General features: G+C 47.5%; 3 protein-coding genes across 3 annotated transcripts; 2 read left to right on the top strand and 1 right to left on the bottom strand.

Annotated features, from left to right (window-relative positions):
• Nucleotides 1-760: 760 nt before the first annotated feature.
• GGS22DRAFT_15894 (uncharacterized protein) lies at nucleotides 761-4,508 on the bottom strand. The gene is made up of 10 exons (XM_047960716.1): nucleotides 4,121-4,508; nucleotides 3,547-4,024; nucleotides 3,425-3,490; nucleotides 2,928-3,343; nucleotides 1,978-2,847; nucleotides 1,873-1,921; nucleotides 1,745-1,786; nucleotides 1,571-1,684; nucleotides 937-1,479; nucleotides 761-884 (listed from the first exon to the last, which is right to left on the bottom strand). The coding sequence occupies exons 1-9, from the start codon at nucleotides 4,121-4,123 to the stop codon at nucleotides 1,376-1,378; spliced, it is 2,142 nt and encodes a 713-aa protein (XP_047824450.1). The 5' UTR covers nucleotides 4,124-4,508; the 3' UTR covers nucleotides 761-884; nucleotides 937-1,375.
• Nucleotides 4,509-9,890: 5,382 nt separating this feature from the next.
• On the top strand, nucleotides 9,891-11,873 carry GGS22DRAFT_183961 (uncharacterized protein; the record flags this gene model as incomplete). The annotated part of the gene is made up of 1 exon (XM_047964142.1): nucleotides 9,891-11,873. The coding sequence occupies one exon, from the start codon at nucleotides 9,891-9,893 to the stop codon at nucleotides 11,871-11,873; it is 1,983 nt and encodes a 660-aa protein (XP_047824449.1).
• A 2,601-nt stretch (nucleotides 11,874-14,474) lies between these two features.
• On the top strand, nucleotides 14,475-16,088 carry GGS22DRAFT_15853 (uncharacterized protein). Its single transcript, XM_047960651.1, has one exon. The coding sequence runs from the start codon at nucleotides 14,591-14,593 to the stop codon at nucleotides 15,932-15,934; it is 1,344 nt and encodes a 447-aa protein (XP_047824448.1). The 5' UTR covers nucleotides 14,475-14,590; the 3' UTR covers nucleotides 15,935-16,088.
• The last annotated feature ends 352 nt before the right edge of the window (nucleotides 16,089-16,440 follow it).

The raw sequence follows: 16,440 nt of genomic DNA, 5'->3' as shown, positions 1-16,440 counted from the left end.
AGAGCAAATACTTTCAGGAAGCAACATTCAAGCCACATTCATCCTGAATCAGACCGAACTCTTTTGCTGATTATACCTTCCGTACACCAGTGTCTGCCTAGACAACCTTGGAACCTATGGAAACTACATACGTACGTACCTACTGCAGAAGTAGGAGATACGTATGTATGGCGTTGTATGACGGTATCGAAGATACATATATATACGCACGGCTGGCCGTCATTTCGTATCACCTACCCAGTCTTGCTTTCTCATCCACCTAGGCTTGGTTTTTTGCTTTTTCTGCAAGTGCTAAATATATTATGCAAGATCGAATGGCCAGGACGTTAACCGGGTTGATGGTAATGTGGCTTCCCTTGAGCCGCATAATATGTACCTAGTACCTAGGTACCTATGCAGTTTCCCACATGCATGTATTGATCCGATGAATACTACCTAGTAGGTAGTAGGTAGGTAGGTAGGTAGGTACTTCTCGGACTTAAAATCGTCGTCGCAATGTACCTATATAGTAATTTCTTGGCGCTAGTTCATCATTTGCCCTTTCTGCAAATACCGGGAACATTGAATGTCTTGTCGGTAGGTATGTATTGTCCAACAAGTGGCGTATCCGCACCTACTTTGTAGGTATCCAGTAGGTATACTGGGAGGTGGTTTGTAGAAAGAATTATTGTGCCGTGTAGCTACTAGGTAACGATACACTTCCGCGGATGGCCCAAGCGATCGGCCCAGGTACTTTAGCAGACGGGATACACCGACTTGATCTTCGATATCGCTTCAACCAGAGGAATATTGCATCCTTGGTGCATACCTACTAGGTACCTAGGTAGGACGGCTCGTATTTTTCATGCGGGAGGACCGGACCGTTGCAGAGCTGCTTCCAGCCTCTATAGTCATTGTTAGGTGAGAATGATGCAGTGTAGTGCTCTCGAGACCTACTTGATATAACGGCAACATCGATCGAGCTCAAACTTTATAGCTATTTATCAGTGCGTATGTCTCGTCCATGCTTGCAGTTCTTCCTTCCTTCATTTCAATGTTCTTTCTTTCTTTTCTTGTTTTTATTCCAGGGGAAGCTGCATTGGTTACTAGGTAGGTGGGTAGGTACCTAGTAGATTATAGATCATCGTCACTGACCAACCTAGACGGCCTGGAGCAGTACCTAGCGAATTCCAGCGAATAGGAGTGCGTGCAGCTTCCGTCCCTGATGCATACTGCTGCACCAGCATACAGTCGAAGTTCCGTAAACGCAATGCAAGTTCAACTTAGGTAATGTTTGAGTTTCCAAGTTTCTTCGTATATGCTTTTTCATTAGTCTCAACTTGAGGTTTCGCCTATACACCTTTTAGAGTTTCCGCCATACTACTAGGTAATGGATTCAGATCGTCGATTGCGGTGTCCAGTTCTCCTCATACATCTGGCTGATGTAATAGAAATCGTTTTCATAATCCTCTGTTTGACGTATTTTCGCCCAGTGCCTCTCTACGAGACCAATTAGTTACCTAATGATCTACCCGCCTTGGAAGGTACAATCCTAAGAGCCCGACAGGAAACTAAATATCGCAAGACTTACTATATTTTTCAATGTTTGACCTTGTGAACTGAATGAGCTTAATCTGGGTCTCATCTAGCTCGGCTATCGTTGACAGATCTTGCTCCTTGCATTTCGTGGAGAATGGGTATATGTCTATCAGCGGTCAGAACCATTGGTAAGTAGGAAGCTGTAGGGGATACCGGTCTTTCTTACTTTTATTACAGTAATGAAAATACGCCAGCAGGATATTCGCACCTATTGCAGAGTCGGGTGTCAGAAGCTACGAACTAAAACGCTGATACTGAAAGTTTGAGTCCGCTCGAAGAGACACAACGGCTTACCCATCTGGTACTCCCTCACCATCTCTTCTCTCGCGAATCGACTCTGCAACTTGATTAGTGAGCGAGGCAGCCCTTATGGTTCGTTGGCACTCATTCGTTACACACCTTGATGCCGTGCTTACGAGCATATCCGGCGTCGTGCTGGCAGAGAAGGGCTACGTTGTGGAGCAAGATGAAGGTAATAAGGTATGTCGTGAACCATGTTTGGTGTTTGTTTGCTTGCGTCATCGTCTGTAAGTTTTCTAACATCTCCCGACGAAGGCTAGATTGGATTTGGTGAATGAGGACCAACTCGATTTGCGCACCCATTACCGGCGGCAACGGGATACATCCTCGAAGTGGGCTTGTATCATCCATGATATCGAGAGGCATCCCCAACGTTTCATCCCCAACAATAATGGTCGATTTTGTTGTCAATCGAATAGCCATCCACAACTGGAGTGCTTTCTTGAGAAGTGCACTTTCCTTGGGATCGATCGCCTGATCTCTTGAGGCCTTGATTGCGGCACCGTACGTTGCAATTAATAGCCTATCCTTGCCTAAGAGTACCTTCTTGCAGCATTCAGGCAATCCCTGTCTGATGTATTCGATATAGATGCTTTTCGCTTCTTCAAGATTCACGATAGCATAAGGAGGTATGTTGACATTTTTCCTATTACCGTCGTGAACCCAACTTCGCTCAAGCTTGTCACCTTCTTGGGGGATGAATCGACGGACTCGGAGCTCTATAGGTTGGTTAGTGTAGCCTTCAGTGACCTTGACTCTTTTTATATCCATTGATTCCCATTGCGATATGTCGTCTGGGATACCCTCAATCCACCTTCGTGTCCATTCGTACCCCTTTACGTTCCCCGGCTTGAACAACTTCACGTCGGTGATCTTGTAACGAAGGCAAGGCATTCGCCACACCTTCATGTTAGCTACCTTCAAGCACGTTTTACACGTGCCAAGCTTGTCATCAGGATTGATTTCACACTGAAATTGAAAGATTAGTGCCTAAAACCTTCAGGTGCTACTAGAAAATGAACGATGGGGGCTACGATGTGGTGACTTACGCGGATCCTCTGCATACGGCACCTAATACAAGAACCTATTCGTCTCGTTTCGGCAGTTTCCTGCCGTATTTCATTTGATCTAAACGGGCCTCTTCTCGCAGCCGGGGGGCGTTGATTTGGATGCAAGATGTCCAACTCACGAGTCTTACTGGCAGTCCGAGTTCTATCTACTTCTTGAGGTAGGACATCCTCGGCTGTGCTGTTCTGTCTTAAAGACGACGGGGTGTAATGGTGCTGAGCTCCCATCATGTCATTCGTCATAGGACTAGGTAAATCCGGGCGAAAGTCTGGCTGAGTAAAATACTGCTGGCCGGACACGGACTCTGGATATACCATACCTTCGCCGCTAGTAGAAGGCTGGATTGTCATAGGTCGGTTCGGCTGCAGAATAGGATAATTGGACATCATCGATGGGGCTGTGGAGGGGTCATTAGGAGCAAAGACACTAGATGGGTCTGGAGATATGGTTCCGGGTGCTGGCCCGGGGGACGACGAACTGTCATCGAAATATTGCCGTGCTGGGGCATAAGAATAAGGCGAGGTGGCCGGGATTTGGCCGTAGACTAAGTCCAATTTAGTATGTTTGGTGGGACACGATAAACTAGAATAGGAAGCAAACCTTGGGGTTCGCAGGTTGTGCAGGGCGAGCAGACAGAGAAGGTTGAAAAGTACTGCGCCAGACGGGAGCGATCTATGCCCATAGAGAAACCATTATTTGGTACCTCGGGGGCACGGGGTCGGTCAGAGCCATCTTGGACGGGGGGCGTAGGTGGCGAGGACTTCTCCTGAGGGGATGCCGGTGTCATGTCTGCACTAAGACGTTGTCTTTTCGATGAAATTGGATATGGTATAGATGAGATAGAAGAGGGTGGGTATTGCTGCGGATGAGAGCTTCTATTAAGTCCTAGCAACTGGGAAACATGGCAATTTAATATGGATGCTGCTTGCTGGAGTATATGTAGATCCTGGACGGAGAAGCCCTCCGAATGAGATGAAGGAATAGAAGTAGAGGGTGAGTACGAGGGATCCAAGGGCACGGGCACTGCCGGGGGATCCCCGTGGCCATAGGGCCGGCGCTTTCTGATATTATGATTATTCTATATGCAAGTCAACGGACTGCACTCTGGAATCCAGACAAGGTATGCACTACTTGGGCTATCTAGAGGAGAGGGATATAGTAAGAAAAACCTTACCATTGTACGTTCCGTAAGGGAGCGTATGAAGACGGAGGTGTGTTAAACGAAATCTTGTCACCGGTGTGTGTACGAGGTCCAGACGCCTCTATGTGTACAACAGAACGAGAGCCAGCAGTAGTAACAGCTGCGGTAATCAAAGAGCTGCGGGCGTCTTTTTTTTCTTCTCCTCTTCCTTACGCCTCACCGAGCGTCTGAGGGATAAGGGTGTGTAAAAGGCGGCGTACGTCAATGTCTCACGGGCGTCATTGCCGCTAATAAGACTACCAGGATCATCAGAGAGCTAATGCGACTATGTCTTGGTGTCGCGTTGTATTATGTTATTTTATGCTGTGCTGTGAGGTACAATAGCTATACTGGGACGAGCCGCCTGCGTCGATGAGCCTATCTGGGCAATTAGAAACTTGAAGGGGGCTGAATTAACTGTCAGCAGGTGGATAGAGGCTGGGGGTGAAATGTGGAGGAGGTCCAAAGAGAGGATGGAAAGAAAAAGAGAGGGAAAAAAACGGCGGTATGCTGCCGCCCGATGAGATGTACGCCGTACGGGAGAGGTGATGATTGGAAGAAGAAATGCGGCAACTGATGAAGAAAGATAACTCGGTGAGGAAGTTTCTACGCGACCGTTGAATCGGCGCATTCACCGGTTTAAAGAAGAGGGGGAAATACCTAGTTAATGAGAGTTGGACCTTGTGCAACCGTTCGACAGGGCAATGGGCAAAATGGGCAAATAAGCTTAGCTTTGGTTGTATTAGTTACAATGAGGCAATACAAATCTGTTGCTGACCAAGGGTTTCAATCGTCAGATTTGGGGGTTAGTGAGTAGATAAACTTGATAGGACCAAGGGACTTAAGGGGGGGAAGAGAAGTGGAGGGCGACCTGGGGGAAGATGTCGGGATGTCAAGGGATAAGCAAGGGGCAGGGATCTGGGAAAGAAGTTACCATGTACGGTACGATACGGGTCGACGGCTTCCAAGCTTGGGTTGTACCTGCTCAAATACGGCTCAAAAAAGAAGTCTCCGAAATTTTACCTCAAACTTTCCACGCAACTCAGTAAGGAATAGGTAAGGATAGGTATGGAGCAGCCCTGCGAACTTGATCGAATTGGGGCAGTTACGGACATTTGTGGGCAATTCGGGACCTGAGGGGTATAGCATCGAAAGATAAACCTTGGAAGGGACCCAAGCGAACCGTGGGCGGCGTGCGCAGTGTGGGATCTGGTGTACTTTCCCGTACTACGTAGGATGATCATTGAATGTAAGCTTTAATGCAAGTAAGAGATGTCATCATTCCACCAAAGCCGCACTAGCATCTCTTTTTCCCTCTCTTTTCACATTTCGGGTTCATTTTCCCTATTCCCTGACCTTAATTCTTAAACCCCTGCTCGAATATCAACCCGTTAACCCGAAGATAATCATTAGTCTCGGGCGAAAATTAAAACATCTGTTCGCATAAGTTCAATGGACCGATTCATGCTTACGTACCATTGAACGACGAAACTCGATTGAACTATTCTCCGCCTTGCAGAAGCTAATAAGAGGGAACCCAATTGAAGCCCAAGGAACTCGATGCTGATCGTACGTATATTTGAGCACGTACCTAGGTACGTTAAGTAGGTCGTCGGCAAAGTAGAAACAGGCATGATCGGTCTAGAATGGAAATCTGCTAAAACGTAGGTAAATTGCGGCGACCCAAAAAACGACGTTGAACGGAATGTGGAGTTTGTTCTTCGACCCTAGGCAAATCAGGAAAGGCGAGGTCTATATCAGCCGTGTCAACTGACCTGACTGCCTGACTGCCAACGTATCCAACGTAGGTATCCAACCGCTTCAGATCTCATTCTTGGTCTTGGGGATACACGAGCTCCACGAGCCAACGAAACAACGGCATATATCATTTCTATGTATTTCGCCGGACCCGCTACGGCGGATCTTAATAATCGGCAAGTAATCGCGTACGTCCATCACCTCCAGCCTCAAAGTTCCGCCTACCGTAGTCTCCCGTCGAGCACAGGGGTTTTTTAAGGGTTGTGCTGCTAAGGGTTCACGTGTGATAGCGCGAGAGTAAAGGGGGGGGACCCTTATTATTAAGCCTATCAACTTACGCGGACGCGATGCGATACCTACCGAATTAGGAACTCGGATTGAATTTTTATAGACACCAAAATCCCTCGAGCCGAATCCCGAACACAATAAGGTAGTAACTAATACTCAACTAGGATTCTCCACGACGGCGACCACCTTGGTGAGTTACATTTCATTGCTTATCCCTCCCTGCGATCAAGCAAATTGCATGATTCCATGATCTGAGAATGTAGCTCAGATGTAAGAGAGTGGAAGTTAAAACACGTGCTCGACGATTTAATCAATTGACAGTTTAGGTGGAGCTGCTTGTATGTAAGGCTACTAGCGCTCGGTAGGTGTAAGGCTTGGAGGATATAGATTTACAGTACATACATCCCTACCTACCTACATACTTACCAGGTACTACACAGACTGACAGGCAAGTAGTTATTGCAGAATAGGTAATCATACAGTTACTTGTTATATCAGCCCATGTACATACCTATAAACGTTTCAACTTAGGATCATCATGCCATTCATCCCAAGTTATGAACCTAGGTTAGTAAGGACCAAGGTAGGTACATGCACCTACCCTTTTTCCAAATTTAAAGGCGGCTCGGAAATTTTACTACCATCTCAGTTCACCCCGCATACTCTTACACGTGGATTCCTAAGCTTAAACCTGTCGGCTGAGGTAATATATCTCCCCCTATACCATGGATGTGCGGCTTACGAGTCACCACAACGAAACATCGGCTGTGGTTGTGATACATGCCTGCCGCTTATGCTCATATAATCTGGGCAACATCGTGATCTCCGCACGCGTTCTCGTCCACTCAAACTTCTCCGTGTATAGCTCACCGCCCCTAGCGTATATACCTGAAAGTGCACCTCATGTTAGGTTTCAATATATGTGAAGTGGCAATAGATAGGCGACCGGTGAGAGCTGACACTGATGCCCAAGTCGTGCGACATCGAACATGACCAGACCGAGACGTCCGATGAACCAGAGAGCCTTGCATCGTTGAAGACTAACTAGTTGGCTAGAGATATAGCATGGCTATATACCGATGGATTATGTTGGGTATTTTCGGGTTAGCTCTACCGAGTACCTAGTCACAGGGTCTCAAACTAACCGTTGACGCTTGACGCGGATAGGTCACGCGATTACCGACTTTGGGGTTTGAATGGTAGAGCTTATCATGAACCAGGAAACTTCAAGCATAATGCATCTCTCAAGATCTGCGACAAATGTTTAGATGCACATGCCTACACCTAAGTTTAAGAGGCATGCGTTTTCGTCTGATTGTGGTTTAGAGATGTACGTCTTCGTCTCGGGATTCGTGCATCCGTCTTGGTAGAAAATGGAAGTTCAAGATGTCGGAAGCAACGCTTATTTGGAAGTTTTGCAAAAAATTACCGAATGTGAAGGGAGTTGGTTTCCTCGTTATTCATTATCAGTATCTACATCCTGCACGTGGCAGACGTGGCTAACATGTGAACATCTCATTGTTCCGATTTATTGATCATTTTAGGTAACTTTAAGGGACCCCCCAATTCATGATGTCATTTGCTGTTACACATAGGTACCCTAACTCCAGGTTGCTCCTCCTCATTTCCCCTCTCCTCTTTCCCTAACTTGACATCATCAGCCAGGGGATGATTAACCAAAATTAGGGACCCCCACATTGCGGAAACTTCCCGTTTGGGAGGTTCATGGATGTTCGATGTTATTTTGACGGGAAAACGTTTCCATAGCACACGCCACGTGGAAGTGGAAGTCACGATTTATTTTGTCAAGAAACTTTGAGATACACGAAATTTATGATTATCAGAATTTCGAACTTACACTTTTCTATATCACCTACCTACTTTAATTTGACTTCAAGCAAATAACAACCCCGCAATGTCTAATCACCGGTGTCATAGCAACACTCACACCCAGAATGAATAACTTACTTATAAGATATATTGACCTCCTTTTAATCAAACCGTTGCTCCATACTTCACTGCTCTCTATTCTATCTAAGTTCTTAGTTTGGTCATTCAAGTCATCATAATATTTGGGTATCTGATAGTCTAGGTAAGTAAGGAGGTAGTGAGTCAAGTTTATTTCGCCCCCTGATTTCCACATATAGAGCCTCATGTTTACATAAGTTCCAGATTACTTATTATTCTAATGATTATTCTCAATAATCATGATATATAGGCACTTACATATGTTGCATCTAATTTATCAAACAAGTCAACCCAAATACCATCATCGCTTCCAATATCTTCTGTGGCTCCCGTACATTCTTAGCAATGGGGAAAGTAGGTACCTAGATAGGGGAAATGCCAAGCCTTTATGTGTCAGCCCTATGAAATCAGTATCTTGACTAATCACGATAATGCAGACATGAATAGGTCGATGCCTGGTAGGTATTCGAATCAGGTACGGCAACGCGTATACGCTGTAATAGCAATGCCCTCATCAGCGCGGTTTCAAAGCACCTATCCAAAGTGAAAAGTTTATATACGAAAGCCATCAATAATCTAAATAGATTTCCGTCTTTACTATTACTATGTAGTACGCCGATACCTATTGATGATTCAACTCTTATGTCTCCACTACTACCTAAGTAGATGGGTATTCTGAAGCTACCTACCAAGGTAGGTAAATGCCATCAACGCAGACTAACGAGATATCGAGGAGCTTTCCCAACAGTCCTTCGACCGATAAAATCAAAGAAACCAGCCTCATCTGCGACGGTCAACACTGTGCTAGCTGACATAGGGAGGAATCAAGTTGCAAAGTTACAAGTAATAGGTAGGTACCTAGGTAACTAGGTACCTACATACCAGGTATGTAAGCAATGCGGAGCCAAACCGGACAGCCCCGACCAATCATTAACCCGGCAAGATTCCCCCTATTTTTGCTTTTTTTCGTTTTAGGGCCGACTACCGCTCAGCTTAGAGAAATGGCTGGCACAACGTGCATCCGGTCTGGCACTCGGTCAGCGAGGATTCCATTTTAGTTGGCTAAGTGTCGAGGCATCGTGATCTCGCCACCCACCCGTGGTTGTCGTCCCAAGTTGTCTTTTCTGGTCCTTGCCGGATCATGCGTACCTAGTATTAATAGGTAGTAGGCGCAATCACACAGGCTAAGATTAGGAGATTAGAAGATTAGGAAATTCGGCATACTAAGGGCAGCTGCTAACGCCCGTTGCGGCTTGGAGCGGCTGCTCGGTTTTAATAGCCACAAAACCGCGGCAACTCTGCCTTCCTTCAGCCATTGCCAAATAACCAAGCCACGCAGACAACCACATTCAGCTCTTAGGTTTTGGGCATTCCGCGGGGAAGGGAGTATACACGACTTGTTTCTCGAGCAGAAGGAAAGCCCTAGGGGGAAAAAAGCAAAGAAACTCAAAACTGGCGTCAACACGCAACGCTAAAGGCGAAAGTCGATCTACCTAAGGATTGATTTGAACCCTTGTGCGTATGCACTTCCCTACATACCTAGCAGCATCGAACGTCGGGTATCTACGTGATACATCGGATCTCGACGTAACATGTAGGCAGGCGTCACCTATGTAAGTTTCATTAGGTAGGTCAAGTAGCCAGCCATATTGCTTTTGGTGCGCCTCTGTCTTCGGTTAAGGAAACCTTGATGAAAATCTCGGGACATGGCAGACGTGGCTTCTCGTCAAGGAAGCATCACGCGGTCTTTATGTTTAATTCCAACATACAATTAGAGCCGGACCAGTTTTTGGGCAGCTTTTGGGCACGGTCTTTTGCATCCTCCAAACCCACGTCCCCTCTTCAATCTCTTGAGTCTTATTCTTATGCATTGGCCGGAATCCGACTACTTATTGATCGAGTATTCGTCTATCTCCAAGGTTATCAGCATATTCAGTCATCAAAAAGCCATCGGAAAGCCATCGAAAGCGATATCGACCTAAACATGAAATTGTCCACAAAAGCCATAGAGGAGGTCGTTCACCCCACCGCAGCCTTCTACGGATCTCATTTGGGGACTCAAGAAATTCATGAAACTCAAGAAACTCAAGAAACACCACTTAACCTAACGGATTCGGTCATTGAGCCCCCATGGGAAATTTCTCTTCTGAATCCGAAGAATCGGATAGACAGCCTTGATTTACCTCAGAATCCCCTATGGCGTGTAGACGGCTGTGCTGGGTTGGGAACCCAGTACTATGTCCTTCCGCTTTTCCTTAAAAAAATCCCTCCTTTGCGCATGGACGTGTTTGTTTCCGATTTCCAAACGCCCCTCATCCGGGAACAGCTCGAACTCCATAAGGCGTTCCATATGAAAGACTCTGTTCGATTGCCTAGACTTGCCATCGCAAAACATATCGTCCGAATCCTGCAGAACTGGACTACATCCGAATTCAAGGACCTCGCGGCTTTCGAGGACTTTTACAAAGGCGTGCCTTTCGGATCACGTCTAGTCCTGGAGAATATGTCTCTCGATGTACGTCGGGTTCGTATCAAGCCTGGACTTAACCACGACCTAGAACATAAACTGCTCCCGCTTCCAAGGCTGGCCGAGCTCTGGGGACCGGGGTTTCCGTTTCCCGAGGTCATTGACTTCTTCGACCTTCACGTTGTCAGCGTCTTACACGATAGCGTTTGCCTTGTCCAAATAAACAAACAGCTCTGCATATTCAAAGCATTGACCAGCGCGGCAAAATACCTCTATCACGAGCTGAAGACGCTCTGTACAATCGAACCACATGAAAACATCATCGTACGGCCAATGCATATAGTCACAAAGAGATGCAAATTCGGCACCAAGAAAGCTGTTGCCGGGTTCACTACGTTCTATCACTCGAAAGGCACCCTCCGAGATATTCTACCCCTCTCGCGCGCCCATGGCCAATTACGGCGTGTCGATCAGTTGAAGTGGTCGATCCAGCTGACCAAGGCTCTCGAACATTTGACTCGCTCCGGGACATACTATCCTGATTTGCGCCTAGACAATATTGTCCTATCAGAGAGCTTTAATATTATTATGGTTGATTTCGAACAGAGAGGAGTATGGTGCGAGTTTTCCGCCCCGGAAGTCAATGCCATCGAATACATCCGTTTGATTGCGACCGACGAATGCGTGCCCGAATCGGTAAGTGATAAATATCGACGCATACTGCGAGGTCTGGTCCCCTCTTTCGAATCACTTGACGACGAACGATACACAAATCCTAAACATGGATTCAACTTACCTTGGATCGCGCTTAGCGCGGGAGAACAAGAAGCAGCTGAGGTATACATGCTCGGCAGGGTCCTATGGTGCATATTTGAAGGGGTCAGTGGTCCTCAGAGGGCGGCCGTTTGGCAATCATACCGATGGGAACCCGACATCGAATTCCCCGAATATAAGAAGACTCCCCCCGCAATGAGGAATCTCATAGATAAATGTACCAGAGGAAGAAGGGGCACGCTTAGCAATGTTATAATGAGAAAACACAGCCAGCTCGTTTTAACGGCCAAGGATACCACGGAGCAAAGCGCCGACGACGTCAGGGAGGCTGCGAAGCGCTTCTGGTCAGTTGAGATCGAGGAAGCAGAGAAATTTCTGGCATATCGAGACTCTCAACGTTCAAAAGGGGAGTGGAATGACAACTACTATGGCCGTCCGACTCTGAAGCAGGTTTTAGAGGCTCTAGAGACATTTCAGACCCAAGTTTCCTGAGGTTGTGTGAGAAGTCTAGGTCAACATTCCGCCTCGCCCATGGATGGAAGTCAACAGTAAGACAGTATGGATTCGATGCCTTCAAGAAGTTTTAGTCTCTCATAGAGATCATTTTTTATAAACAGTGTTACACTAACGTTTCTAGAGGTTAGACATTCTTATCGAATGTCGCGCATATGCCACAACGTAACCCACATAGGTGATACCAACAAATGTGAGTACCTGTGGAAATCATTCCAATGAACAGCTCTTGATGGGCGTCGCTTGAACTTCGCACCACCCTAGACCATCCGGTCACGCACTTAAAGTAAGACGACAGACTCCTTAAGTTACCTACCTAGGTACCTTGTTCGGTTGAGGAGCGTCACCCATTCCTCATGTCGACTCTACAATATATACCTACCTACCTACCTACCTAGTCATTGCAAGCAACTTTTCCTCTTCTCTCGTTCTAGTGCTCAATGATCATAACTTCCGCTTTGACTCACCATGGGCGACTGCTACCGCATAGTGATCAGCTTACCTATATCACCTGTGTTTGGCAGTTAGGCGGTTATGTTAAACGGCTCGCACGCTATTTCTACTTGGTCTGGCTACTACCTAGGTAGGCAGGCTCTCTACCTAGGTAGCTAGCAGAACAATCAAATTCTGAGCTACCGTATACGCCCGAATTGACACTCGTCATTACCTTCCGCGTCGCTTCCAGTCTTCACCGACTTTATACCAACTCCCGACTGAACGGTAACCAGTAAGGCTCCGGCCGGAACCACACATACTCCAGATAGGGGGGATAAGCTGACTGAACATTCCACCATCAGGAGCATCAGAACCAACAAGGGGACGGAGTAGGAATCGAGACATGTAGTAGCAGCCTCGTGTTCAAAGAGGAAACTTGAAGAATTTTAGGACTGCAGACCAACAAGGCAGGAGACTTATTGGCATCATACCCACGATGAAGTGACGTAAAGAAGAATTTCAATAATTTCGTGTCAGCCCTATGAGTTTTTTGGGAGCTGCTTGATTGTCCCAGCTATGCAAGTATAATCACACCGCTGCTGTCTCAATCGAGAAGCAGGTGAAGTGGCGAATCGGCGAGGGCAAAGGGAATATACAGAGCGGCGCAGCAAACCGCCATCTCAAGTTATCTAGTGACCATGCCTAGGGGTCCTTGGGAAGCGGGTGATGGGAACGAACCACAGCACCTAATTGGATCGAAGCTCGAAAACTTTGGGGGAGGCAGAGCAGTGCATACCTACCTAGGTACCTATCCATTTTGCCGAAGTTACCAGCAGACACTGGCAGATGTAAGAATTCTGCGCTGATGCCTGCTTGCTCTTCTGCGGCAGTGTTCCTCCCCGCGCATTGGCATGATGAGACAAACGCGTTTCTCGAGGCTATACACCAAAGCTACCTAGGCAGGTTTTATGCTTGCCGATTCCCTGGGATATCAGATATTTCGACCGCCGTGAGCGCCGGGTTAACACCCCGGTATTCAGTACCGAAATAGGTAATGCAGTAGTGCAATCGCCCGGGGGGTAATTCGGATTATGTTCTAGTTCGATTGCTTTGATCGCTCGATTTTAACACGATGCGCAAGAGCCGCGATAACATTTAGACTTCGTCTGGTGATACTAAGCCGTTCGAGATGGGATCGCTCGTGGTGGGAGCCCTCAATTTCTTTTTTTCCTTTCCTTCTCGAAGCAATTTACAGTAAGGTAATAAGGTGAGGGAGAGAGTGAGAAGCCTTGTTGGTCGCCTAGTGGGCCGGATTCGCTGAAGACGGACTAGGCGGTCGGCCAAGAAGCGGCCTAGTTCGAGGCTTTGGGGCCTGATATCGTGGCCCGTAACCACGACGGACCTCTCAAATGAGCGGCGGTCGCATCGATGGCCCTGGCCGTGCTTTTATATACTAACCCACGAGCTCCAGATCCGGATTATGTTCCTCCCCAAGGCAGAAATTAGAAAAGGAGGTGAGTGAACAAAATCCCGCTCCGATTACACAATCCCGCTTGTTCACCAATCACAATCCCGGTCTCGCCGTGTGGCTGATGAGCATTCAGATCAATTCATCTACAAAAGATCCATTGTATTATAGCGACTTCAGATTGTCGATATCCTACTTGCATGCCTTATGCAGTACCCAAACTTTCCGTAAGACTCTATTCGGCATTGCCAGTCCTATCCATTCCCTCGGTATCGAATGGTTACTCGTTCTAGACATTAATCACGCACCAAAGGCGTGTCATGTCAGGATCAGGTAGCATTCGTTTGATCTACAGCGTCTCTTTCTACCTGCATTTGCGACTCAGCCTCTCAGATTCTGCATACGAAGTTACCAAGTACCCAGGCTTCCATTTCGGCGACGAGATTTCCTACAATGAACCATTCCCTTTTGTTTCGCTGTCATTTCCGGCCCGTAGCGGGCGGGCGGTAGAGACGCCCTCGTCAGTGCTTCCTCCCCCACGGCCCAATACCCTCCTGTAATTCGGGCGACTTAGACCAACTAAGTAACGTATGACTATCGCTGAACCAACGCGGTCCGAGTGGCCTTGATAATGGGCCGCCTCTTTCATTACCTACGTAGGTATACTAGCACACAGGGGATGACCTAATGTCAGCCTACTTCCGTGATAATTATCCTATATAACCATCCTCGTGCTTCCAAATCATGTCTAGTAAATCCTTCAGTATCATCGTCGTTTCATCTACAACCCTCGATGTCCCCTCCAACCGAACGCTTCAAGAAGCTTTCACTAGAAGGCATGCCTCCCGTAACTCGTCTCCAGAGCCAGAGGCTACAGGCGGAAGACTCGAGCTCCGAGTCTGAGACCGAGCCGGACTTCGACTTCGATGATGATGGTTACATGACGTCCCCGTCGAACCTCAGATACTCACTTGACCTACTAGATGATGAGACCCGAGACAACATCACGAGGGCTATAGAAGTCCCTTCTCAGTTTGTGTTGCGTGGCTGCCAAGCCGGAGACCAACGCTGCCTTTTCTTGATAACAGAACCGATAGAATATACGATCCGGACTGGGATGGAGGACAGCGGCTATGGAGTTCCAAGTTGTACCTGTGAGAGTGGTGAGCGTGGCGAGTCACCTTGCCGCCATATCCTCTGGCTGTTTGATCAAATCACTAGCCAGGTGCTAAGTGTCCAGAGGGGTCCCTTCACTCTATCTCAACACGGCATCGCGACGGAGCTCGGGAATCCATATGATGCCATATCTGATTTCCATCTCGATATGCTAGCGGATAGCCTCCATTGCGATGTTGTCGGCCAGTCACCAGATCCAAACCCTAGGCGGATCCAAGAATCACGGGAGATGCTCGCCTCCCTCAACGAGGTCCCCATCGACGAGTACCGCCCGGATCTATTCGACAACCCTAGGAAGGGCAAAAAAGTCATCAAAAGAGGCGACCTGGAACAGACAATATTTCGCATGCTGCTCTGCAATGACGACTTCTTCCAATACTTCCTAACATCGATGCGCGCCGACGAGCTCAACAAGAACCGGTTTCGGAGTCTTCAGCACCGAGCGGACGCGGCACTCGCTGGCTTACAACAGTATTCGGAAAACCCGCATCTACAAAATGTCGCTCAGCCGAAGAATGTGGAATGGTGCGCAATGCATCTGGCCATGGTAACACACCAAATCCACTCCGTCATCCATAACACCGACCGGCCGCTCGAGACTTGGGAGCTGCGCGCGGCTGCACGTACCGCCATCCACGCCCTCGAGCAAGTCGTCGACCATAACGAGGACGTCGGCCCTCCCGACCTACCAAAGGAAAAGCGCAACCTATTCTTCCGGCTAGTCGGCGACCAAGACCGCAACTTCGCTGTAGATGTTCTATCCTCTATCCCACCGCAGGTCCTTAGTCTTTGGATAGACGATCTGACGGCGATTCAGGAGAAGATCTCCGAGCTCGGCGCACCAGACTCATATATCACGCGATTGAGCTCACTCGTAAACCATTTACGCTCCCACAGGACAGCTACGGGTTCGAAGAGGACAAGCCAGGGGCAGGATCGCAGGGCGAAGAGGATGAAGTGAGCTGGCTTACTTCGTTTCTATTTTCCCACATACATAGGCGCACAACTTCACCTAGTGCTTTCACATAACTAACGAGCAGGTATTCTTGTTACCGGAACCATGTGCGCGAACAATGTACCTACGAGAAACTTGATCTGATCTCACGACAGATACTACATAAACCTCTTCAAGAACGGGGCTATTCTTCTTTTCACTTCTCGTCTCTCCTTTTCAATTTCTTATCAAAACGCCTACCTAAGTAGCTTCGACAGCGGAGGCAATTCTTCCCTTGCTTACCTACCTATGCTCGACGACTATACAACGTACGGTTACACTTTTACGTCTAGACGGCTAGTTCTCACGAAAATATATGAAGAATAAATGATAAATAAATAGGGTGCCCAAAAAATAAAATTCAATTCTAGCAAAACGCTACCTACTCCTTTCTCGCGAACTCCCAAGATTACTTACCTATCGCGTGTATTGAGTGCCCTCCCTTTCGCCTCTTCTCCTCATCTCCTAAATAT

Source organism: Annulohypoxylon maeteangense (assembly GCF_022496945.1).
Source record: "Annulohypoxylon maeteangense strain CBS 123835 unplaced genomic scaffold GGS22scaffold_1, whole genome shotgun sequence".
Taxonomy (NCBI): domain Eukaryota; kingdom Fungi; phylum Ascomycota; class Sordariomycetes; order Xylariales; family Hypoxylaceae; genus Annulohypoxylon; species Annulohypoxylon maeteangense.
Note: the sequence above shows the minus strand (reverse complement) of the source record. Positions and strands in the feature narration are given on the sequence as shown.